This window comes from Ursus americanus, chromosome X (assembly GCF_024610735.1).
Source record: "Ursus americanus isolate L20-20 chromosome X, mUrsAme1.1.p, whole genome shotgun sequence".
NCBI lineage: Eukaryota > Metazoa > Chordata > Mammalia > Carnivora > Ursidae > Ursus > Ursus americanus.
Genome location: NC_142164.1, coordinates 18,484,909 through 18,510,762, shown reverse-complemented (window position 1 = coordinate 18,510,762; position 25,854 = coordinate 18,484,909). Strand labels below are relative to the sequence as shown.

At 43.4% G+C, this 25,854-nt stretch overlaps 1 protein-coding gene across 1 annotated transcript; it reads right to left on the bottom strand.

Moving 5' to 3' along the window:
- Nucleotides 1–985: 985 nt before the first annotated feature.
- FRMD7 (FERM domain containing 7) lies at nucleotides 986–25,705 on the bottom strand. Its single transcript, XM_045795968.2, has 12 exons — nucleotides 25,661–25,705; nucleotides 25,164–25,268; nucleotides 24,320–24,362; nucleotides 21,608–21,686; nucleotides 18,800–18,897; nucleotides 10,629–10,743; nucleotides 10,297–10,444; nucleotides 7,395–7,490; nucleotides 5,853–6,016; nucleotides 4,189–4,257; nucleotides 3,990–4,065; nucleotides 986–2,915 (listed from the first exon to the last, which is right to left on the bottom strand). The coding sequence occupies exons 4-12, from the start codon at nucleotides 21,658–21,660 to the stop codon at nucleotides 1,833–1,835; spliced, it is 1,902 nt and encodes a 633-aa protein (XP_045651924.2). The 5' UTR covers nucleotides 21,661–21,686; nucleotides 24,320–24,362; nucleotides 25,164–25,268; nucleotides 25,661–25,705; the 3' UTR covers nucleotides 986–1,832.
- Between the last annotated feature and the right edge of the window lie 149 nt (nucleotides 25,706–25,854).

The window sequence follows — 25,854 nt, the reverse complement described above, 5'->3', positions numbered from 1 at the left end:
GGTCATCCTAACTATAGTTTTATTAGGAAATCATATACAGATTTGAACCCTGTAGTTCTCTGGGGAAAATAAATTTCACAAAGACTTCCAGAAATCGAGATGAGAAAGAGCATATAAGCCTAAAGGATTTTGAGATTTTCCTAGAGAAAAGGTCAAGGATGAACTTAGTATAGCTCTGAGGATCTATAGGATTAACATATAGGTCACTGGGCTTCAATATATTCTTATTATTAAATTGCTTTTTTACATTCATGTTATTGGGTAGGATTCTAGGAGCAGGGAAGAATGTGCTAGAATGTGGGAAAGGGCTATAGAAAGGTATATTAAAAGGAATTTTTCTGATGTAAGGACTAGGAAAATAAGAACGATGCAAGCTATATATACATTTATACATTTTATATATGTATGTATAGCTTGCTTATGGGGTGCCTGGGTGGCTCAGTCAGTTAAGTGTCTGCCTTTGGCTCAAGTCATGATCCCAGAGTCCTGGGATCAAGCCCCCTGTCATTGGGCTCCCTGCTCAATGGGGAATCTGCTTCTCCCTCTCCCTCTGCCCTTCCCCCTCTGCTCCTGCTCTCTCACTCATTCTCTCTCTCAAATAAATAAAATCTTTAAAAAAATAGCTTGCTTATATAATTGCATCATTTCTTTGAAGTCAGTAGCTACCATTATCTTGTAAATATGTTGTACTTAACATTAAAATCAATAAACAAAGTGCTCAAATGGAATACAGTACCTTCCAGGGGGAATAGTGGGGAAATTCTGAATGGGTCAAGAGTAGAATCTTGGTTCATGAACACAGTCTGGTTTTAGCACTATCCTTTTTCTCATCAGCCACCCCAATTCTACCACTTCTCCCTCCCTGACTCTACATTTTCACCAGCCTCCTTCCTTTTTCTTGTTCTCTGTCGCTTCCCTTAGTAATAGACCAGAACCAATCATTTCTGAAACTGACTAAAACAAAATGAAGATCATACTTGCAACTTATTTTTTTTTAATAAATGGATTTCCATCACTCTTTATTAAAATACCATCCATCTCATTTCCTTACCTACATACATGCAATAAGAGATGGCAAAAAATAAAGTCTTGCAGGAGAAAGTAGATAAACCAACATGTTAACTTTTATCTGTCATGACATATAATAGTAGAGTAGAGAAGTTAGAGGTCAAACGTCATAATATCTTCATCGGGCATATACTGGCTTTAGAAATAGATTAATTCATGAATTTCCAGGGTTTAGAATTCTTCCAAATCCTAGATGCGTTATAAGCTTGTATTCTGATGAGAGGATCTATGCCACCATCTTGTTCCTGAGGTACAGGAGGGCCATGCTCCCCCTAATATATGTTATAAAAATTGAAGTCTTTAACACATAACGGGACCATTTTTACTAGAACCTTTAGTCATAGTATGGCTTAGGAACAAAATGACCAACACAGTCACAATCTACTAAATCACTAAAGGACATCAGGGGCCAATGATATGCCAGCCCATACTGTCACCATTATTCAGTGTTGAAGAGCCTGAACTTTATCGATAATGTCTCTGTGGGGAAATGTAAAGCAGAGATGACAAATAGCCACCTCGCCCCACCATGGCTCTGGTGAGGAGAGGGTATATTCCAGAGTCCCTTCAGAGGAAACTGAAGAGGGGAGCTTGAGGAACGAGGCAGCCGCTGGATCTTTCATAAGCTAGGTGCCCAAATGTAGGCAATCCCCTTAATAGCAATGAATGGTAACTAAGAAAATGGTTTGTGCAGAAGATTCCTTATTTTTTACCTAAGTTGGCAACATGGACCTGGCCCAGAAATGTTCAGTGAGTTCACACTTTTAAGCTAAAAAGTAATTACATGGTTTTAGCAAAGTCCTGTCTTCAGCAGTTGGCGTATTGAAAGAAACACCTTCATCCTCTTCATCAAGCTGCAGACTACCAGAAGATAAGCGGATTCTGGCCATGGGTGACCTTATTCCTTTGCCATACAAAGAGTAGTAGTCTGGTTTAAGAATTTCTGATTCCGAATCACTGGATTCACTAGCTACGTACCTTTCTGCCGCTCCCTGATCCATCAAAACTGTTGGAAACTCCTGCTCTGCAAACATATATGTAAAAAGGTCAGCTTTACGACTCAGAGTAGGACAAGGCCCTAAAGGTCTAAATTCGGACCCAAAAGGAAAACGGATCGTTTTCATGTCTGATTGGCTCTGGGATCGTTTCGGGGTGTGCTCTTGAATGCTATATGCAAACGCATCTTCTAAATTTGGGTCTTCCGCTTCCAGATCTATGTTGATGTTGCTCCTACCACTAGTCCTGGCCATAGCTTCTTGGAGTTCTTGACACTCTTGCTGAAAGCTCTTCATTCTGACATTCCTTGGGCTTCTTTTGGCTGGCTTCATTGCAGTGGGCTCTAGACAGCTGTCTGGCCTTTCCCTTTCCTCTGCCATGACTGGAGACCGTTTGGGCACCTGGGTTGGTCTGTCCACATAAAAAAAGACTTGGGGAGGCATAATATCGACCTGCTGACCAGTACAAGGAATATAGGGCACATCTGTGTAAGTTAGCTGCCTTGCTGGACTCACTTTGCTTGCAAGGCCAGAAGATGTGCTCCTGTGATTGTCAGCAAACTTACAGCTCGGTTGGAAGGAGCTCAGAGGACTCCTTTCCTCAAAGTAGTCTCTGGGATCCGGGTCAGTACTAAAGACAGGGTCTGTATAAATAAAAGGGAAAGAGGAACTGCTTTGGGACTGATGTAACAGTGTGGGATCTGCCTCTGGTTTGGAACGCTCCAGCTCAGCTGCAAACGTCACCTCCACTGCTGAGTTTCTCCTCCTACTGTCTAGCACCGGCTCTGATGCGTGCACTCCATTCACATTTCGGTAATACCCACCGCCGTACGCCAGTCTCAAATCTTCCACCTTGAGAGAGAGGATATGTTGGTGAAAGAAGAGAAAAGCCATTTGGTTGGGGTGGGGGTAGGGACCTAAACTCGCCTTGAATTTCACAAAGGTATTTTTCACAAGGTCATTTCGATCCATGTTCTATTCCAAGGTTGATGAATGTATACAGAAAGGGAAATACCTTGTACCATGTCCCAATCCATGTGCTAAAAAGTATACACGACAGTCTTTCTCACTGCCATTCCACTCCCTGCCTCTGAGTTCCCCATGCACTTCAGCTGACGTGGTACTTCAGGCAGGATGGTTTAGTGGCTCATTTATAAATGAGCCAGGGGTTCTGCCTTCTGGCCCTGGCTCTGCTGTGTGATCTTAAGGCAGGTCTCCTCACCTCCCCGCTCCGGCCTCCTCCCTATTCTCTGTAAAATGGTGGGAAGGAGCGTATGAATGGCACGAGAGGGTCATATGTTAGATGGCACCTTCTATCATTATACCTCCGTGAAGCCTTTGAGATAAAAACTGCCTATGATTTGAATGAAGACGTGAGAGTTTGTGAGACCTATAATTATTTTTTTTAGGGAGAGCAAAAGAAAAATAATTAACGTGGTTAATGCTTATAAAACTCAAATGAAGCCATTATCTCTCACGGTTCCAGGAGAACAGCACTTTGTTCTTAAATTAAGTGACAAAATTACACAGCAAGAGTACTTTAAAACGTTAACCCAAGACCTTAGAGTTTCCTCTAAGCCTTAAAATTTTTCATTAGGTAAAAAAAAAAAGAAGAGCTTTTAGTTTTAAAAATTCAAAGCCATAGAAATGCATTTGGAGCCTCATTTTGCATGATGTTAGCAATACAAGTTGCAATTTAGAGATGTGCCAGATCCTTTCAGTCCATAAGGTACACACGAGTGGTAATTTATTAAATGGTCTTCTATTGGCTGGAAAGACTGAGTTGACAGACCTCCTGGGGAGGCTAGCCTACTCAGAGTCGCCTTTTTACACACTGGGAGACGCTGGCAGAATCAATGCTTAAAAGCATTTGACATGCAGATGCAGTCCACTTATCTAAGAAGAAGGGATTTTCAGGAATCTTACTTGTTTTGACACATCAGAGAGGAGGTCCGGTGAGGACCTGCATTGTCGCTCATGGTACTGAGATGGGTAATGTTTCCTGCAATCCACAAACAGAGAAGGAATTGAAATGGCCTGCAGGCACATACAGAATACACAGAAATCTCTACATTCAGCTTAAAACCAACATGAGTGAGAGAGAGAGAGAGAGAGAACTGTGTACCTCTCAAATGGCAAGCTCCTCAACCTCCCTTTCTTTCCATATTCCAAAAGCTGCCGTTGGGTTCTTCCGCTGTGATAAAGAATGATACAAACATTTTATTAACACCACTCATAAGCCAGTAGGCTACTAAAACTCCAAAGCTACATTTACTGTTGAAGTCAAGAGTCCCAATGAATGGCATCCGCCATGAATCTTTGACCATCACAGTAATGATACTACCCGCTTTTCCAACTATCAGGACTAGAGCAACCTCCACTACTCAGAACCCAGAAGATTTTTAAAAGCTTCGGAACAGGACTATATCACAGTTAAAAATTCTGGCCTTGAAAAAGAACTTTCCTATAAAGTTTTTTCCTATAAAGGCCTTTTCCCCACCTGCAAATTTACACACAATTTCTTTTTTTTTTAAAGATTTTATTTATTTATTTGACAGAGATAGAGACAGCCAGCGAGAGAGGGAACACAAGCAGGGGGAGTGGGAGAAGAAGAAGCAGGCTCATAGTGGAGGAGCCTGATGTGGGGCTCGATTCCATAACGCCGGGATCACGCCCTGAGCCGAAGGCAGACGTTTAACCGCTGTGCCACCCAGGTGCCCCTACACACAATTTCTAATAAGGCTATTTATCTGGTTTCCCAATTCCTGACAGAAGAAAAACAACTAACTAAACAGTAGAAGGGGTTTGCTCCAGCCAGACAGACACCAGCAAAGAAAGCCAGCTGACGGCTGGGAGAAACACAAGAGCCAAAAAAGAAATCAGGAAAAATAATAAAACCCAAAAAGTCTGAGCCATTTATCACTGAGGTGCAGGGACTGACGTGCCTCCCCCTCCCTCACCCAGGCCATGCCTCGCCCTCCCCCCAGGCCATCACTGTACCACAGCTGCCTGCAGAGGGTAAGTGATGTTTATAATAGCTCCAGTCATCAAGAAAAGGGCAAAATATGCTCAGTATCATCTGTTTAAGAAGGCGGGGATTTGTAAAATACATTTTGGAAAAAGTCCATCAAAAATATATATGTTTTTACAATCTCAGTGCTTACTGAGGCGGGCTTCCACTATTTGAAAATCCCCTATGGGAAACATTTAGAAGGTGTTTTTTGTTTTTGTTTTTGTTTTTTAAATCTTAGCTAAGAGTTTTGAAGCCTTCTTCCAAGAAATTCCTAGGCTGGTGTGTTCCCGTAAAAACGAGATCTTATTTTGACCTTGCTTCCATTCCTCTAAAGTGTCACCTGCCGGGAGGAGCCTCTACTGCCGTATTGCTCAGCGTTCTGCCTCCCTTAGCTCCTCCAAGGCTGTCTCCCCACCTATCTCTCACGCAACCACCACCAAAGCTGAGCTTTCCTTTCCATGGCTTGCATATAAGTTGCGATGTAAGGAAAACAATAGGTTCATGAAATATATCTTCTCAAACAGCATAAGTGACCCCCCCATCCTTGCTGATATTCTGATCTGGCCCCTTAACTAGGGTGCTTCCCTCCTCCGCATCTCCCTGTTAGGAAATATTGACCTCATGTGTCATACAGAGAAGGAGCAGTAAAGGGGATCACCCTTTAAGTGACTGAGATGGATTCTTCATTGCTTCTAGAATTCAACGCCTTCCACTGCCTGCCATGTTACTGAAAAGAAGTTGTGTGTACAGTTTGCCTACGTGCAATATTTCATTACCTATAGCGGAAACTGGAACCCTTGCTGCACAGTAGGGTTTTGGGCTTGGATTTGGGCTCTTCAGAAAGTCTGAAGAAAGCATGGTACTCCACACAGGTCTTCCAGAAAGCCTTGCAGGCATCTCGGCTGGCCATGGTGAACTCCAAGGTGTCCTTGCACAACACCTGTGTAAACCAATTTCCATCAAACCAAACATCCTTCAAGACTATCAAAGAACTTCGAATTTCAATGCTTTCCAAACTATTGGTCCAGGGGCCATGCAGCTTCTGATTTTCCACTTGGCTCCCTATGGACTTCACACCTACTAAAACCAAATGATTGGCAACCTTCCGAGGAATAGACAGGGCCACTGCTAAAAAACAGAGCCTTCTCTGAGAAACCAATCTCGCTCTGCAGCCCCCACACCTCAAACGCTTTTTTACCTCCTCTTCTCTGCCAGGAACATTTTTATGAAGTTGTAAATTAGGTTAAAATGAACATCAAAGGACATCCTTTCAAGGTGACAAGAAGTTATAAATGACCAACAGGAGACGGGGGGGCGGTGGGAGGCGATTTCCTTACAGATGGTAGGCTTTATAGGATGATTACATGTATGGGAGTCTTTCTAACATACCAGCTAGAAACACTTTGTCCTCCCTCTGCTGCCTTGTTCTACGATGCTCTGTATTGCTCATTTGGAATACCCTAATCTGCTCTAGGGGAGCTTACTTAACCTTCCAGACCTAAAGTTCAAGTTTTCCCCATCCCCCACCCATTCTATGACTGCCATTCGCGCATGCGTGCATGCAGCCCTGTTTTCTGCTGAGCCACTCTTCCCTCCTTCCTTTCCAGGTTCCTGCATGCAGCCCTGGGATGCTCCCCGAGCGTCACACTGGAGACAGTCTCCTGAACTGCTCAAACGAACACTTTTGTGTAAGGCTAAGATCCAGAGAATGAAGCCCACACTACTGCATCTTCTGTAGGTTAAAAAATGAGTAGATGCACATGTTTCACTTCCTTTAGAGTCACAAAAGAACGTCCTTTCTAGGACCTTTGTCTTACTCTGTACAATGCAGCCTTGACCAATAAAAGCTGCTTTTGCCTAATCTATGCCCACCCCCGACCCCCCCAACCTGCTTTGCAAATAGTAGGTGTTCGATTATTTGGCATGTACTCAGTGTTCAGTTATTTTTGCTTAAGGAAAAGAGATGAAAATATAAAATGGGGCAGATAACAGCAAATAAACATATCCATAGTCCTAGATCTCATCACTTCCATTTGACTTATCAAATCCCTGAAAAAAAAATGGTTTTTAAGGAGACTTGTCTTTCATTCCAGCCACCCCGTTTTCCTACTAGTTAATTCATTCTGAACTGCCAATAGGATTTCTTGGTGTTTTGCCTCGAGCAAAAATATGACTAACGCTCTGGTTTATTTATGTAGAGGCAAAAGAGGGAGTACATCACCCATAGCTTTCACCACTCACATTCAGACCATTTGCTGAAACAACCAAGAAATCCCAAGTGAACAGAAAGCAAAAGAATTTATTAGAAAGCTACTTACCAAGATGTTGGCATGAAGTTTGATGAGAAAATGCTTTCTCTTAAAGCTCAACTTGCGGATTTTTGCCCAGTTGAAAGTATTGATCTTTGTATTTCCCTGTAATGACACGCATGGCAGATTTCAAGGTGAATGTCAGCACAAGCTGGTTTGGAAGACAATGAGAACCTGTTAGAAAATGTGCTTCATGCATGGGACCATCCTACCTCTTGCACAGACTGGTCCTGCCGTACTAGGTAGAAGCTGCGGCCAAAGAAGGTATTCCAGGGGGACGTAAGACTGCTCCAAAATGCAAGCAAGAAGGGGTATGCCTGGGAGAGGTTTCCAGCCAGGATAGAGAGGTCATGGGAGGAAGGGATGACTACTGTAGCTTCTCTAATTGCACCCCCTTCCAATGTTTCCCGATTCAACTGCCACCCCATTTACTCAAACACCCTCCAGAGCTCCTCACTGCATGCACCATCAAGTCTAAACACGTTTGGCTGGGGTGTCCTGCCTCAGCTTGTATTGAACACCCAGCCTTCTTTCCCACTGATTCTAGAAAACACCCTTCTGTCCAACCCTATACCTTCCCTCATTCTCCTTACCCAGAATTGCCTTCCCCACAGTCAAGCTGTCTTGCCAGTCTGGTAGCATCCCCTCTAAAATATTCTGTATAACTATCCATTTCTAACTCCTCTGAACTCCTTGGGCTCTTCTGGACTGCCCAAACCATTTAGCTCTTTTGGGTGGTTGGCTGGTTGGTTGGTCGGTCGGTTGCTTGATATTTGTTTGTTCACATGGTCCAAAAATCAAAGGTATACAAAAAATATATACAACGAGAGGTCTCGCTCCCAACACCATCACTCCTATCTCTGTCCCTCTGTACCCATCTACCCATTCTCTATGGGTACCCACATTTATTAGTTTGTTATGTATACTTGTCACGCAACTTCAGGTAGATAGGATATATTAGCTTTTGATTACTTACTGACTGATATTGATCACTAGTGCTCTGGTCTCTCCAAATAAATTATATCTTAATGACCTTAGCCATAGGTTGTGCTTAATGTTAGTTTTTTTTTTTTAAAGATTTTATTTAATTTGACAGAGACAGCCAGCGAGAGAGGGAACGCAAGCAGGGGGAGTGGGAGAGGAAGAAGCAGGCTCCTAGCGGAGGAGCCTGATGTAGGGCTCGATCCCAGAGTGCCGGGATCACGCCCTGAGCCAAAGGCAGATGCTTAACGACTGCGCCACCCAGGCAGCCCTTAATGTTAGTTTGTTGATTGTTTCATCTGTGTGCCCTTTGTCTGGAATCCCTTCCCTCACCTGCCAACCCTATCTCTTTGTTTTTGGGGTTTTTTTTTTGAGACCCCTTTATTTTATTTTATTTTATTTTTAACCCTATCTTTTTGATCTGGACAACTTCCTCAGGTCTTGGCTTAAATTTTTTAACTTTATTTATTTACTTATTTTTAGTAATCTCTACACCCAGCATGGGGCCAGAATTCATGACCCTGAGATCAAAAGTTGTAAGCTCTTCCAGCTGAGCCAGCCAGGCACCCCCTTAGCTTAAATGTTAAACCCCTTTCACACATGTTACCTTAGCACCCCATATTTCTTAGAGCACAAATACATGGCATTTGTTTAAAATTACTTGTTTCATTGTCTGTCTTCCCCCTATTAGAATGCAAGGTCTGTGGGGCACCCGGGTGGCTCAGCCAGTTGAACGTCCGACTCTTGATTTCGGCTCAGGTCATGATCTCAGGGTGCTGAGATGGAGCCCTGCATCAGGCTCTGCACTCAGCAGGGAGTCTGCTTGAGGATTCTCTCTTCCTCTCCCTCTGCCTCTGCCTCTCCCCCTGCCTGTGTTCTCTCTCTCTCAAATAAATAAATAAATCTTTTTTTAAAAAAAGGAAAGACTTTGTAGAATACAAGGTCCGTGAAGTCAGGATCCCTCCTGCCTCCCTGTGCAGCTCTAGCGTCTGGCACAGGGTGGCTGTACAGTAACTACACTGACGGAAGGACACGTGAATGAATAGTTGCTGCCCGACTCTGTAAATACGCTGAAACCCAATGAACTGAACAGGTAAGCCAGATGAATTGCATAGTATGCAAATCATATCTCAATAAAGCTGGTTTTGTTTTTTTTAAAAAAAGAATAATGCAATACTGAACCCCATACAAAGTACTCAGTATGCAAGTATTATTCGACTGGGTTTGGGGAGGGACAAAATAGACTGGCTACGTCATTCCACACAGTCCACAGAAGTACTCACCCTGGAAGAGCTCACAACTCATGCGATGGCCTTGCTCCCCTCTCCTTCCCCATTTTCTCCCACGCAGTAGGAAATGGCAAGGACCGATGGGGGCTGGGGGGGGCAGTGGTTAGAGTGGAATGGGTTAAATTGCTTCCTGGGGGAAGACCTATGCCTGTGACCCATTGGGTCTTTTGCCCACCTGTGTGACTCGTGTTGCAAAGTTTACAACCCGAAACATGAGAAGGCCGAGATTCTTCGAGGCAACTCTACACCTGACCTGTTTATGACTTAACTTCAGTGTTCTAATTTGGTCCTTTTGGGTTGTTTCTGGTGGATTTGGACAAGGTGAGTGCACTTGGTGTCACAGCCTAAGCTTTTAGGATGCCAAAATCCATATTCGTATTTAGGGTCTAAAAGTTCCAAAGGGCCTCTTGACTTTCTCTTTCCACCATGCCGGCCCGATTGAATGTGTGAGCTCCTCAGAGTCAAAACAGTCAGTCAGAGACCACAAATGGAAGGAAGCAAAGCACATTGAGGGGAGAAGACTGACCCTCCCTTTCTGGCTGGTGGTGAGACTGAGGGGCGAGGTCACATCAGGAACCGACACCAAGTTTGAGCCAAGATAACGCCCAAAGCTGCAGGACGTGAAAGGAAAGAGTTGTTACCCGTAACACCAGTACTCCCATGTGAGCGACAGCCAGGTGGATCTGCGTGCCTTCGCCGTCACTGGCGGGGTGAGGCCTGATGCCGTACATATCCAGCTTCCTCGCTATATCCAGTAGCAGAATGTCAGATTCAGCTGGGCTCCTGCCACTGCAAAGAATTTATGAGCCTAATAAATGCAGAAAGAATGACACCTCCAACCTAAGGGCTCCATAAGGAGCTCAGCGTTTTCCTGAGCCCAAAGCTTCTCTGACTTAAGGACTTGCTTTTAAGAGCCTGTCCCCAGCTTTCGCGTTCCCTGCTGGTGGAAGCAGGTGCTAGCTGAGGTACTCACACGTGCTTCTGATGAAAGTGCATGATCTTGCTCTCCAAACAGTCTTGGTTCGGTAAGTAGCGGGTCTGTTCCAGATGTTTCTTATCTGTTTCTTCATGAAAGTCTCCCAGTTCTGCTGCATGGCAGAGAAGTGACATTTTTCACATCAGCATTGAGGAGTTTTAGCAATGAAGCACTCAGCAGACCCTCTGACCTCCCCCACACAGCCCTTTCTTTGCAGCCAGTGTGGCCCTAGGCCCCCCACTCCATGCTTTATATGTATGTATGTTTCAGGATGGGGGAACTAACTGGGTCTTTTATCAAATCAGAACCAGTGGGTTGCTATAAAGCCTCAGTATAGTAAATCACAGGCACAGTGTAGGTCTTAAAGACTCCAAGATCACCGAGGAATATTTCATTAGTTCCTTCTTTCACACTCTGTTTATGATCTTTTTCTTCTCACCAGTCCCTATGATGGGTTGAATTGGGTGTCCCCCCACACCCCGCTCAAATTCGTATGTGGAAGTCCCAAACCCTGTACCTCAGAATGTGACTGTATTTAGAGATAGGGCCTATAAAGAAGGGATTGAGTTAAAATGAGTCAGTAGGGTGGGTCCCAATCCAATCTGACTAGTGTCCTTCTAAGAAGAGGAAATTTGACCCTGCAAAGGGACACCAGGATTGCAGGCACGCAGAGGAAAGAGCAGGTGAGGAAGCAACCGGAGGGCAACAATCTGCAAGCCAAGCAGAGAGGCCTCAGAAGAAACCGAAGCTGCCGACACTTCAGTCTTGGATTTCCAGCCTGCAGAACTGTGAGAAAATGCATTGCTGCCATTTAAGCCACCTAGTTTCCTGTATTTTGGTAGAGCAAACTAGCAAACTCAGGTGGGCCCCTAATCTCACTCCACCCAGATTGTACATTATCAGAAAAGGAGACTGTAAGCGCCAAGGACAATGCAAGCCAGCCACAGCCATTCATCACTCTGGACGAAACGAGTGTAAAACCCCAGCTATCTGGAATCCCCAGTAAATGAATCACTCTGGAAATCATTCTGGCTTTTCCGAATCACTGGCAGCTTAGCCCTGATCATAATCTGCTCTTTTCTAGATGTCTCCAGTTTACTGTTATAACATCTGTCATAGCACGATGTCGCAGAGGTGATTGGGGTATACAGGATTATCTGCCCCTGCAGTTAATGGCTTCAAAATGTCTTGAGTTTTGAATTATTGTGTCTTCTTTATAATTTTTACGCCCTTTTCCTCTCTGTCAGATTGATATGAATCACTTCCTGGTTACTGACTTCTCCTGAAAAGGTCTCCCCACTTGGTTGTAATTATGACTTCTAACTGAGAACCTAGATAGCCAAAACTATTAGCATTTTATGTATTGTAATAGTAAATACATTCTCCATGGAATCCTGTGACTAAAATATATGGACATGAGACACTGATTTTGAGTGCTGGAAACTTACTTCCTCTTTTCTCTTGATTTTTCTATTACATTTTAGACAGATAACATGCTCATTGACATGCTCATGACAGATGAGGTATGTACATATATTTTTAAAAAGTCACATTATAATGAAAATCCTCATACAACAAGCTTTTTTTTAGGGGCGCCTGGGTGGCTCAGTCGTTAAGCATTTGCCTTCAGCTCAGGTCATGATCCCAGGGTCCTGGGATGGAGCCCTGCATCGAGCCCTGCATCGGGCTCCCTGCTCAGCAGGAAGCCTGCTTCTCCCTCTCCCACTCCCCCTGCTTCTGTTCCCTCTCTCACTGTGTCTCTCTCTATCAAATAAATAAAATCTTTTAAAAAAACAAGCTTTTTTTTTTAAAAAAAGGCCAAATCAATGGCTTTTTAACTTATTTTTCGCTAAAATTGATAAACATACAAATCTCATTAAAACACAATCAGGCCCATATGATTTCACTGATTAATTCTATCAAATATTCAAAGATATGAAGACAAATTCTTCACAAACTCTTCCAGAAAATAGAAGAAATACTTACCAATTCATTCTATGAGGCCAGTATTACTCTGATACCCAAACCAGACAAATTCATCACAAGGAAATTACAGATCAATACACCTCATGAATACAGAGGCAAAAATCCTCAACAAAATACTAGTAAACTGAATCCAGCAACATAAAAAAAGGATTATACATCATGACATAGCAGGATTTATCCCACGATTGCAAGATCAGTTCAACACGTGAAGATTAATTAATGTGATATACTATGTCAATAGAATAAGGGACAACAAAAAACATTATCATTTCAAATGATGCAGAAAAACTTTGGAAAAAATCCAACACCATTTCATGATTTAAAAAAAATAAACATGCAGGGGCACCTGGGTGGCTCAGTCGGTTAAGTGTCTGACTCTTGATTTCAGCTCAGGTCATGATTTCAGGGTCATGAGATCGAGCCTCGTCCAGCTCCACACTGGGCGTGGAGCCTGTTTAAGATTCTCTCTTTCCTCATCTCTCTCTCTCTGTCCCTCACCTATCCCCCTGCTCTCTCTCTCTCTCTCTTTCTCTCTTTCAACAAAAATATAATAATAAAAATTTTTTTTTAATCCAAGAAACAAGGAATAGAGGGGAACTTCTTCAACCTGATAAAGGTTATCTATGAAAAACCGACAGCTGGGGCGCCTGGGTGGCTCAGTCGTTAAGTGTCTGCCTTCGGCTCAGGGTGTGATCCCGGCGTTCTGGTATCGAGCCCCACATCAGGCTCCTCCGCTGGGAGCCTGCTTCTTCCTCTCCCACTCCCCCTACTTGTGTTCCCTCTCTCTCTGGCTGTCTCTCTCTGTCAAATAAATAAATAAAATCTTAAAAAAAAAAGAAAAAGAAAAACCGACAGCTAACATCATAATCATACTAAATGGTGAGAAACTGAATACTTTCTCTTATGACCAGAAACAAGACAAGGATGTCTGTTCTTGCCACTTCTATCCACCATTGTACTGGTAGTCCTAGTCAGTGCAATTAGTCAACAAGAAAAAAATATCAGAAATTCGCACTGAAAAGGAAGAGAAAAAACTGTCTTGTAGTCAACATGATGGTGTGTGTGGAAAATCCTAAGGAATCCACAAAAACCTCCTAAAATATAGGAGTTCTTCAAGGTAGCAAAATAGAAGATCAATATACCAAAAGTACTTGTATCTGCATACACTAGCAATGAACAATTCAAAAATGAAACTAAGAAAGTTCCATTTACAATAGCATCTAAAAAAACATAAAATGCTCAGGAATAAATTTAACAAAAAGATGTATAAGGCGTGTATACTGATGATTACAAAACATTGCTGACAGAAATTTTTTACAGATCTGTATAAATGGAGAGACATTTTGGGTTCACGCATTATAAGACTCAATATTGTTAAGCTCGTAGTTCTGCCAAAATTGTTCTATAAATTCAATGCAATTCCCACCACATCTTTTACTAGAAATTGATAGATGATCTGAAAACTGACATGGAAACACACAGGAAATAACCAAAGCGAATTTGAAAAAGAAGAATGAAGTTGGAAAATACATACTTCCCTATTTCAAAACTTAATACAAAGCCACAATAAATAAGACAGTGTAATAATTGCATAAGGGCATATAGATCAATGGAACATAATTAAGAATCCAGAAATAAGCCCTTACATTAATGGTCAATTGTTTTTTTAAAAAGAAGCCAAGACAATTCAATGGGGGAAATGATAGTCTTTTCAAATCATGGGGAAAATGGACAACCACATGGGAAAAAAGATGAAGTCGGGTCCATACTTCACAACATACACCATATGAGCAGACAAAAAAGTAACTCAAAATGGGTCATATAACTAAATCTAAGAGGCAAACATGCAAAGGCTCTAGAAGAAAACAGGAGAAAATCTTTGTGACCTTAGGTTAGGCAAAGAGTTCTTAGGTACACCGAAAGCACGATCCACTAAAACATATTGAGAAAGGGGAATTCTGCCAAAATTAAAGACTGTTCCACTCCGAAAGCCAGGATTAAGAAACAGAAAGTCAGGCCACCAAGCTGGGGGGAAATTTTTCAAATTACATATCTCATAAATGATTTTTAATCAGAATATATAAAAATCTGAAGCGCCTGGCTGGCTCCGTTGGAACAGAATGCAACTCGATCTCAGGGTCGTGAGTTTGAGCCCCACGTAGAGATTACTTAAATAAATAAATAAATAAATAAATAAATAAATAAATAAATAAATAAACAAACTTCAAAAAAGAATATATAAAAAATATCTCAAAATTCAATAAGAAGACAACAATCCATTTGAAAATGGGCAAAACAGCTGAAAGGCATTTTGCCAACAAAAACGTAGGGACTGTTAATAGAGAGATGAGAAGGTGCACCACATCATTACTAAGTGCAAATTACAATTGCCGTGAGACAGCTCTTTATACCCACTAGAATGGCCACGACCAAAAAAAAAAAAAAAAAAAAAAAAGATAATACCAACTATTGGTGAAGATGTGGAGAAACTGGAAATGTGATACATTTCTGGTTTTATTGTTACAATTTGGAAAACAGTTGGGCAGTTTCTTAACATTTTCAACATAAATTTACCTTAAGATGAGGCAATTACCCTCCTAGGAATCTATTCAATAGATACTAGAACATGTCCAAACAAAGACTTGTACATGAATGTTCATAACATCATTCATATTAGCTAAGCTGGAAACAATCCAAATGTCCACAATCAAGTACATAGATGAACCAACTGTGGTATGTCCATAAAATGGAATGTTACCCAGCAAGAGAAAGGAACAAACTGCTGCGATTCATGCTAGAACATGCATGAATGTCAAAACTATTATGCTGAGTGAAACGAAGCCACACAGATGCAAAAGACTATGCATTTTATCATTCTGACCGAAATGTCTAGAAAGGGCAAATCTATAGAAACAGAAAGTAAATTAGTGGTTACTGGGGCTGAGTGTGGGAACAGAGAGTCACTGCAAATGGGCCCAAGAAGTCTCTTGGCGTGATGGGAATGTTCTAAAACTGGATTGTGGTAATGGTTGCACAATTCTGTAAATTTACAAAAAAACTGTTGAGTTGTAGTCTTTAAAAGGGTGAATTTTATAAGTAAATTATACCTCAATAGAACTGTTTTTAAAAATAAATTAGAGGGGCACCTGAGTGATGCAATCGGTTAAGTATCTGACTCTTGATTTTGGCTCAGGTCATGATCTCAGGGTCCTGAGATCCAGCCCTGCATTGGGCTCCCTGCTAAGCTGGGAGTCTGCTTCTCCCTCTCCCTCTTCCTCTACCCCTCCCTGCCCCCACTCATGCCCTCTCCCCCTCTCTCTCTCAATTAAATAAAATCTTTAAAAAAATAGACACATACACACACACACACACACATCAACCCTACTGTTTATTAAGCACAAGACCCTGACCCTATGTTGACTCTAAGAAAACACAAGAACACATAAGACTGTGCTGGTTTTTCACTCCATGCAAGACTATGACAATTTAGGAAGAGACCTACAAAACACAAATGAGTAAATATCAGCAGTAAAAGAAGGTAGCAAATGTTATGAGCATCTTCACTGTTACCACGCTGGCTCAAATTACCAACATCTCTCTCTACTGTAACAGCCTCATCTCTGGTGTCCCCTCATTAGGTTTTCACCCTGGCAGCCAACATGTTCCCATTAAAACCTAATTCAGATCGGGGCGCCCGGGTGGCTTAGTCGCTAAGCGTCTGCCTCCGGCTCAGGGCCTGATCCCAGGGTCCCAGGATCGAGCCCCGCATAGGGCTCCCTGCCCTACTGGGAGCCTGCTTCTACCTCTCCACTCCCCCTGCTTGTGTTCCCTCTCTCACTGGCTGTCTCTCTCTCTTTCAAATAAATAAATAAAACCTTTAACAAAAAAAAAAAAACAAAAACAAAAACAAAAAACCCAATTCGGATCATCTCATGTCTCTGCTTAAAATGCGTCAATGGTCTCCCATTTCATGTAATGTTCTAGGCCTTTAATAGGCTTCTAAGGACCTCCACGATTACTGTCCCCCACCTCCCAGTTCCAGCCAGCCACAAAGCCTGCTTAAATGTTTCTTGAATACTCCTGGCACACTCCCACCACAGGCCCTTTGCACAGGATGTTCTCTCTACCTGGAACAACCTTACAGCAGATTTCTGCAAGGCTTGCCCTCTCGCCTCCTCCAAGTCTTTGTTCACCTGTCATGTTCACAGTGAAGCCTACCCTGACTACCTTATTGAAAAATTCAGTACCCCCCCCCAGGATTCCCCATCTTCCTTCCATATGTGATTTTCTCTGATGCACTTATCACCTTCTAACATACGTTATAAATTTCCTTATTTCGGTTATTATCTGATTGTCCTCCACCGCCAACATGTGAGCTGCAGGAGAGCAAGGCATTGTGTCTGTTCAGTTCGCTGCCACGTTCCCTGTGCCTCTAACAGCACCTGCCATGTGGTAGGGCGAATGACAAAGAAGTTACTAAGAGCGTTCATAAAAGGGATGTGTAGGAGAGACAGGCAGATGAGGTCAGCGTATGGAGATTCTTGAGTGCCTACGACATAAATAGCGGATGAATGAATACATGAGCAAACGAACGAGCCGCCTGCTGGTGCTCTGCACACTGCCTTAGCACCCAGTGACGGGCATGGTGAGGCGTGGGACTCACTGAAACTTTAGATTTTTCCCTACGGAGAGAACTTGTATTGACAAAAGAGCCTCTAGAAAAGCTCAAGTCCTCTGTGCTATGCCTGAAACGGCCACTAGGGAATGCCCAAATCCATAATGCTCAGCTGTTAGCAATGACACTGGGCTCCCCAACAGGCATGAGAGGCTGTTGGGGAGCCCCCGTCATTAACAGGCTGATAATAAAAAAGGATAAGTCTTCCCACATTGTTTCGTCTATCCGCCTTCCCCCGTGCCCCCCACCAGCCAAGCATTCAAATCCCATCAGTATGATGTGTAGCTTTCTGCCCCTCTTCTAAACAGACCCTATGCTTGAGCTGCATCTCTGCCTATCACTGCCTATCCAATTCCTATGTGCCCCTTTAAGGTCCAGCACAAAAGCCACCTCCAGAAGCCTTTTCCGATTACTATTGCTCTCACTCCCCGCTGCATTCGTGATATCCCAGGGGCTGTCATCACCTGTCCCAGTCAGGTGTCCATTGGTAAACACTGATTGAGACACTGTCCCTATCCAAGCACTTCATTCTGGTGTTCCCAGTGAAATCAGAAATCGACCAGCTCTGGCCTGTCAGGAAGGTCAGGGACAGAGGTCAACACCGAACTTGTGAAACAAGCTAAAAAATGACGTTATAATCCCGCAAAAGTGGTAAATAACAGCCTATTCTTGGAAGACCCCTCTAGAAAAGAGAGAGAGAGTCCACTGGCCATAGGAGACGAAATACTATCTCCAGCTGCCTGGACCCCGGCCTTAGGGGTGCAGGAGAAGCCTGGCCTGCCCAGCTTCACCCCCTCCCAAGCAGGCTCCCACCATTCCCGGGGTCTCCTTCTCCCTGCCTTCATGATTCAGCCTAGTCCAACTACTTGGCTGTCAGCAAATGGGGAACTCTAATAGACGCCTGGGGCCTTTTTCCCTTTTAGCCTCTTTCACCTGCTGTACTCTGTGTTTTGTTCTCCAAACTCATGATAAAGAGCAATGCAATAATCCCATCAAACATGACAGTGTGCTGCAGAAAGCCCGTACCAGAAATATATCCTGCGGCAAGCAGAGAATGGAGCTGGCCCCGCAAAATCCATGCCTGGACAAATGAGTCCAACCCAGCCCCTGGACAGCAAGCCCCTAGCGGGAGGGGGGGAGGGGGGGCACATTCACACGATGATAGAAGAAAATCGGCATTTACTTTTAGTCTACATAACCACTCCGTGAAAAGGTACTCTTGTCACTATTCTAAAGACTAGGAAACTGAAGCACAGACAGGTGATGGGACGCAAGCCTACAACAGCTAGAACATAGCAGGGACTGTATTTGGAATCCAAAGCTGAGAGACTATAATGTCCAGCCTCTTTCTACTGGCCCATGAGGATTCCATACACCTTAAGCAGGCTTTCTCTCCTCTGGAAGTCCTAACACAGGATGGGCACAAGCGGGGGTGGGGGGGTGCTCTGCTCCTTTGCTCGGTTCTCTATCTGCCTAACAGGCCCCGAAGCCGATGTCTGCTACTTACATTGTAGGATGTGAGATACCATCAACGCTGTACAGTTCTCACTGCATGGAAGCCTTCCTACAGCCAAATCCTTCTTTATTTGAAGAGTAAAAAGATACCTGAAAAGAAGTTGGGGGAAAATCTCTTGAGAAAGCAACAGGAACAAGAGAGAATCATTTCCCTTCTCCCCGATCCAAGAAGTTTCAAGAAAGAAACGGCGCCCCCAGACAGTGAGATGCCTTTTTGGAATGGTGACTAAGGCATAGGCTTTGCTTCAGCCCCAAGCCAGCACCAGACCACAGCTCGGCTGATCCAGCATTTTGGCAGGCCTCACAGCCATTAGGAATCACCCCGGTGAAATCCTCCCGCCAACTTGAGGGAGTTGGCCAATCATCCTCTCGTGGTTTCTGCCACGTAGCAAAGCCACATACCCAGCCCGAGAGAAAGGGAGATTCAGCAAGACCAAGCCCACTCGGGCCGCTCTGTTTGCCAAATGCTATCAAGCACTCCCTATCAAAACAACTTAGGTTGGTGGGGCAGGAACAATCACCCCCATTTTACAATTACAGAAAGGCAGAGTTTAGGTGATTTTGGCAAGGTCATTTTGCCCAAAGATAGTGAAACTGTGGCTACACGTCAGGTCACCCACTGAATTGAGGCCTTCTCCTATCTAAAAGATTGTGTTGCAGAAACCAAGAACGTGAGGCCATGCTTCACCCGGACCACCTTCTCTGTATCATCAGAGCCCGGCCCAGCACTTGGCACAGAGCAGGTAGGAAATTCTTATGTCCTGAATGGAACAAAACCACACTACCCTTTTACCCACCAAAGGCTCGTCAGGGACCCAGAAAGTGCAGGTAGGTATCCAGAGCTTTGCCAAAGAGACAGCATTTGTCCTATACTTTCAAGCCCTTATCAGAAGAGAATCAACTTTTGAAAAGATGTGTATAAAGAGGATTCTATCATTGACTGCTTTCTTCCATGGTCCAAAATTGGTTCCAGTATTTTATTTTATACACTCAAACATTCATATTCATTAAGTATCTACTGTTGGCATTTCCCAATATAAGATGTGCCTTTCTAAATAACATTTTATCTGGACTTTTTTATTTAAATCAATTAAGCCTTGAAGGCAATGTGGTAAATCAAAATTAATTGCAGGTGATAGATAAAAATCTAGATTAGAAAAAACAGGTAAAATTAGTAAGTGATTATTCAATTTATAAACGCATTCATCATTATAATCCTTCAAATTATGAGCTCTCCTAATGGGCTAGAAATGACTCAATTAGAAAATTTGTATTTGCATACCACTCTTAGAAACTCATGGATTGGCCCCCAAACAAGGCATCTTTGTGAAGTCAACTATGGTTAAGTATCTTCAACAGACCACTGAGGAAAAAAGAAAGGAAGTCTGAACTTCGCCATTGCCTGCTTTCAAATATAGATGTAAATGAGAGCAATAGACCTCAAGTGCTGAAGGGAAAGAGAATCTCATTTTGCTCCTAGCAAGCAAGAAAGGAAACTTCTTGTCATTTGACACGTTCCTTGCTATTAAGAGGACAGCTGCCTGCTACAAATACCAAATCCTCACTCTGAGCAGCTGATGAATCATTTATCATCACATTGATTTTTTCATTCTTTTTTTTGGCGGTGGGGAGAGAAAGTTTATCTCCATTAAAATTGGTCACAATTTGAGACTCAACTGAAATGGGTTAGCAAGTGCAAACTGATACAGATACCAAGATATCGGGTTATCTGGGAAAGTGGCCTACAACTCACAAATGTGGAGAGAGGGGGAGAGCCAGTGACAGACTTGTGAAAAGTGACGTCTGTCTGCAGAGACCTCTCAAGCAAACAAGGCCCCCTGTACCAAAGGAGTGAAGAAGAACTGGCTGCAAGCTGTGTCATTGTGGGGGAAGGCCGGGCCAAGTCACTCTAGCTCCCTGGACCGTTTCCTCCGCTGTAAGCCAGGAGGGCTGGGCTGGATGATCACACATAGCCCCTGTAGGGTGAGATTCTCGGGTCTAGCAAGCATGCTCGCGTTTGGAGGAGTGTTAGGTTGACAATGCATTTTTGGAGAAGTAGGTTTACGTTGTAATTTTTAAGGGCATTGTATATAAGTATAAATATACTTTTTAAAAAATGTTTTATACTGGTGACTTTTTAACTTTTTTATTTTTATGAGTATAAAATATTTTACCTATCTAAAATTATGAATAATGTATAATTATAAATGGTTGTTAAAATTATATAAAATTATGAATAATTTATAATTATTAAAGAATTATAATAAAATTATCAATGATTTATATTATACATGATAAATAATTTATTTAAATCATTTTTTAGACTTTTTATTTTTTTACTTTTTAAATTTTTTATAAGCATACGTCATCATCACTCTCTACCTATGGGATGCGCGCACACACACACACACACACACACACACGCTCGGTTTTCAATATCCACAGAAATTAGCTGGTACCACACTTGGGCCATCAAGCAGCCCTCTGATTGGAACACAGATGCAACGAAGGCAAGTGCTCTTATTGCTGTAGCAGTTAATGGCAGAACCCCCAAGTGGGCACCCAGGCTGGCTGCCCTGCTAGAATGCCACCCTTCCTTCTCCCTGAGGTCCCCACCCTTTGGAAGATTAACACTTTGGGGACCAGCCAGGCCCACCTTCTCTCTAGCTCCTCACCATCTCCCAGAGAGTGACTGAGAGCCACGCTTGCCAAAGGAGGCTAGAAGCCCATTCTCTGATAAACGGAGAGTAATGATTCTTAAGTAACATCATGCAGCAGACATACAGGGAAGTTACTCTACCTTGTAAGCTCTTCTCGAAGATGTCCCGGGTCCACTGGGAAAAATTTCACCATAAATTTGAAAACAACCTCCTTAGGATCTTAAAACATAATATCTCCATAAGTTTTATTTAAATGTCCATCACAACAGTTACAGGTCTTTACACACACACACACACACACACACACACACACACACTTCCCCCTGTCCTCTTCCCCCCTCTCTCCAACACTCCCTCCCTCAGACGTTTCTTTCAAATTTCAATTTTTCATATTTCTAAGATGGTGCTACATCTGGATTGTGTCTTTATGTGGACAGCAATCGGGAAAGTTCTCCTGCCCCTCTTTCTACCCTCTCTCCCTCTGAGTTTCTTTTTGTAAAGCTGTGCCTCTTTCTGGGCCCTACTGGGTCCTCTAAGAAGTATCCCATTTAAAAAAATATATACCATTTGCCACTTGGGATTCTGCATTCCTGGCTGTGAGAAGAGCCCAGCTTTAGAAGCAAGCAATTATCATCTGGCATCAAGCATCTCATAAGGGGAACTAGAAGTGGATGGACTGCTGCTTCTTTGTTGCTTAAAATCTGCTTTAAGAAAACACATCTACTTGCCTTCACTCCTACTTGCATTTGAAAAGAAAAAAAGAAACTCTTTGCATCAAAAGCAAACACATCCGTGCACCATTCGTTCAGCAAATATTTGTCAAGTGCCTATTATAGGCCAAGCATTGTACTGGACTAGAGTCCAGGGAATGGAAAGACAATTAAGCGCTCATAGCCCGGTAGAAGAGGCAGCACTACGGCTGCTTGCGAGCCCTGAGTGCCGGGGATGCACAAGAGGGAGGACAGAGGGCTCCGGTTAGATCGGAATTGTAGATAAACGACAATAACACAAGGAAAGACTTACACAAAGAAAGTATTTCTTTCTTAATTTGAAATTCTGATTTAGGTGCACATCTTTTCTTTTCTTGGAGAGCCCTACACTTGAAGTTACTTCTGCCACAGTCAGGAGAGAGAGGAATATGAAGGGGTCAGTGGCAGAGGGAAAACTAGACAGGCAGGTGTGCTTCGCGGATCGTGCTAACGAGGTCGGACTTCATTCCAAGGGCAATAAGGAGCCACGGAGGCACGTTAAGCTGGAGCGTGATAAGGAGCCACAGAGGCATGTTAAGCTGGAGCGTGATAGGGAGCCATGCAGGCATGTTAAGCTGGAGCGTGATGTGGTCTCCTTTGTATTTTCAGTAGTTCCCTTTAGAAGTAGGGTAGATGACGGAATCAGTTACGGGAATCAGCTAGGAAGCCGTTGAAATAATGTGACAGATGATTAAAATACGGTGGGAGCAGACAAAATCAGCGCAGAGAGGGCAGGTGAGCGAAGACACACCATAAGACAGCGTTTCTCAAAGTGTTGGCTGAAATCCCCCTGCATCAGAAATACCTCTGGAATTTAACACGCAGGCTGCTGGCGCCCCAACCAGGGAATGAGGCTCCATTATCTGCATTTGAACAAGTGATCCTAATACACACTGCAATTTCAGAACCGCCATACTAGGTGGCGAAATACGGGGGGGGGGGGGGATTCTGTTCGTAGCAGTCACTCAAATGTGAACCGAAACAAATGGACAGTGTCTGTCACATGACAAAACTAAAACATCATCAGGCAGAAGGTGAAGGGCATTATAAGTAACAAGGTCAGGCTGCCTAAGATGGGCCAGTTGGGCATTAAGATTATTTTGAGTTAAGGGGCGCCTGGGTGGCTCGGTCACTTAAGTGCCTGTCTTTGGCTCAGGTCATAATCTCGGGGTCCTGGGCTCGAGCCCCGCGTCAGGCTCCAGGCTCCCGGCTCCCGGCTCCCTGCTCCGTGGGAAGTCAGCTTGTCCATTTCCCTCTGCTCCCCCTTCCTGCTCATTCTCTCTCTCCCTCTCAAATAAATAAATAAATTTTTTAAAAAAAAGATTAGTTTGAATTAAAAGCAATCAGATCCCAGTCAATTCAGGAAATGCGCTTTACCTCCCCCTCAACTGGCTAAACTCAACATTGGAAAGGAGAGTCTGTACCAGGAAGAGAGCTATCATCTTAGATAACTACATTATAATATGAACTAGGTGTGGTAGACAGGGAGGGACCTCCCAAGGCCTGTTTGATCAAAGTCCTCTATGTCCCATTGTTTCTGAGTGGCCCAGCAAACATTTGTTTACCAAACATTTACTTTTTCTTCTTTCTGTGAATTGCTTTCTTTCCCTTTGAAGTCCCAGACCTCTACTCCCTTCTCCCTCGTTCAGGATGACACATAAGCCTCATTTTGTCTGACTGTCTTCGTAATTTCCATGTCTGTGTGGCCTCCCCATACTTACAAGATTCAATTTGAATTTTCCCTGTTCCTCTGTCTCGTGTCCATTTGATTCTTAGTCTGGCTAGAAGGACCCTGAAGGGCAGAGGAAGTTCTTCCTTCCCCGGGAATATCAAGGATTCTCCGAGACTTGAGCCAATCCCCAGAGTGCTGTCATTACCAGTGTTCTTCATTCTACACGAAGAACCAGCAGCATGTTTTTTTCTCATCTTGGGCAAAATTAAAATGATTTTTAATCACTAAATTCACTGGACCTGTGAAGGTTTAAAATAATACATCGAAGCCCTTTTCTCCCCTTATATTTGGTGAGGAATAGCATGGTGTCATTGAAACCTTTTCAAGTTGTAACTGGGAATTACATCTCTTCAGTGATTTTCCATACTTACTTTTTACTTGCTTTGTAATGGGCTTCAGCAGTTCCAACCAGACCTGTGATAACATTAATGAAAAAAACTTGGTAGAACATGGCATTGAGTACAGCTTTTTTTTTTTTTGGTAACAGATAAAAGTCAACACAAAATAAACAAATACCAAGACTACGTGGACCCCCTTCTAAAGACAGTTAGAAACAGCAGTGCCAAAGAGGTGACGTACCTCCACCACACTCAATCAGCCCCCTTGTATTTTTCCAGGGACAGTGAACGTTGATCTATCAACTCCTTGTTGACATTTGAATCACTGCTCCTCTGCCTAAGTACGGTGGCAAAGGTGTCACATCCAAAGCTCGTTCGTTACTACAAAGACTAATGAAGGCATTTGGCTGTGCATTTGAACCCTACAGCCCCCAAATGCCAGCTTAATAGATCTAATGAGCCTTTCTGGGAAGGTGCCAGATAACAGATATGCCAAAGCAGGACACAGAAGGAAGAGCATAGAGAATGTTGGGAGCTGAGAGAGGGGAAAGAGGAGTCCCCCGAATCATTGGTGAGGTTAGGAGTCTTCATTGTGGAGGCTGAGGTCCAGCCTCCGGAAAATCGGAACAGATAACGCAGAGGTTGCTGTTCTTGGGGTGACAAAAGAGGAGCAGAGGAGAGAAGGGTTTGTTTGGTAAACTGAGGTGATTTTAGACAGGCAAGGAGGGAGGAGGGAAACTTGTTATTAAATCCAGGCATTTTGCAAGGGTTTCAATGCTTCATTTTTCAGTCAGGTTTGAGCCCTGCGTACCTAGCCGCAAACTGCATTTTAGAGGCAATTCTAGACATAAAGAACCCTGTAATGAAACCAACTTACATTATTTCCAGAATGGCTACAGAATTCTAATCCGAAATACTCCTTTTCAGCAAGATTTAAGTGGCTGCAGCTCAGGTTAAACAGCGCCTTCCCGGATGACTTTTGCTAAACAAAACAGAGAGATGAGAGCACAGTTTGCAAGGTTCCTAACCTGCTATTGTTAGACAGTGTGGAAGAAAGGGTAGGAGCCACCCAGCTCTCCCCAAACACTGTTTCCCATAAGCACCGTAAGCACCGTTTAGTGGTCCTGCCTTCTCTCAAACGTGGACGTTTTACAGATAAATACATGCATCTACCTGGAGATTGTTTTAGGCATCCCCCGCCCAAAGCCTCAGACTCACGACAAACCCTCTTGGAAAAAGAAAGCCTTGCACTTAACTATGGCGAGATCTGCAAATCTACCCTTTCAATGGAAGTCCTTAATCAGTTCATCCCGCAGGCAATTTGAATGCTTTCCCCAAAATTGACAGATAGTTTAATCAAGATGCAAATCTGACCTGCTTAAAAATCCTTCTGTGGCTCCCCTCAGGATAAAGTCTACACTCTCGGTCGGGAGGCTGGGCCCTCTCTCCCTCACGTGGCCCTGCCTGCCCCTCCAGCCTCTTCTCTTGCCCCTCCCCCTTGCTGGCATTTTCCTTTCTAATAATCGCAGCCCTCTCACAGTTCCTCACACCTGTCAAGTGGTTTCAAG

Excerpts from the sequence above, each read along its gene's own strand:
- FRMD7 (XM_045795968.2), bottom strand. The coding sequence starts at position 21,660 with ATGGTGAAATTTTTCCCAGTGGACCCGGGACATCTTCGAGAAGAGCTT. Across the intron at positions 4,258-5,852 it reads GGTTCCAGTTTCCGCTATAG|CGGAAGAACCCAACGGCAGC; the intron begins GTAATGAAATAT and ends TCTTTATCACAG. Across the intron at positions 4,066-4,188 it reads AGGAGCTTGCCATTTGAGAG|GAAACATTACCCATCTCAGT; the intron begins GTACACAGTTCT and ends TGTGGATTGCAG.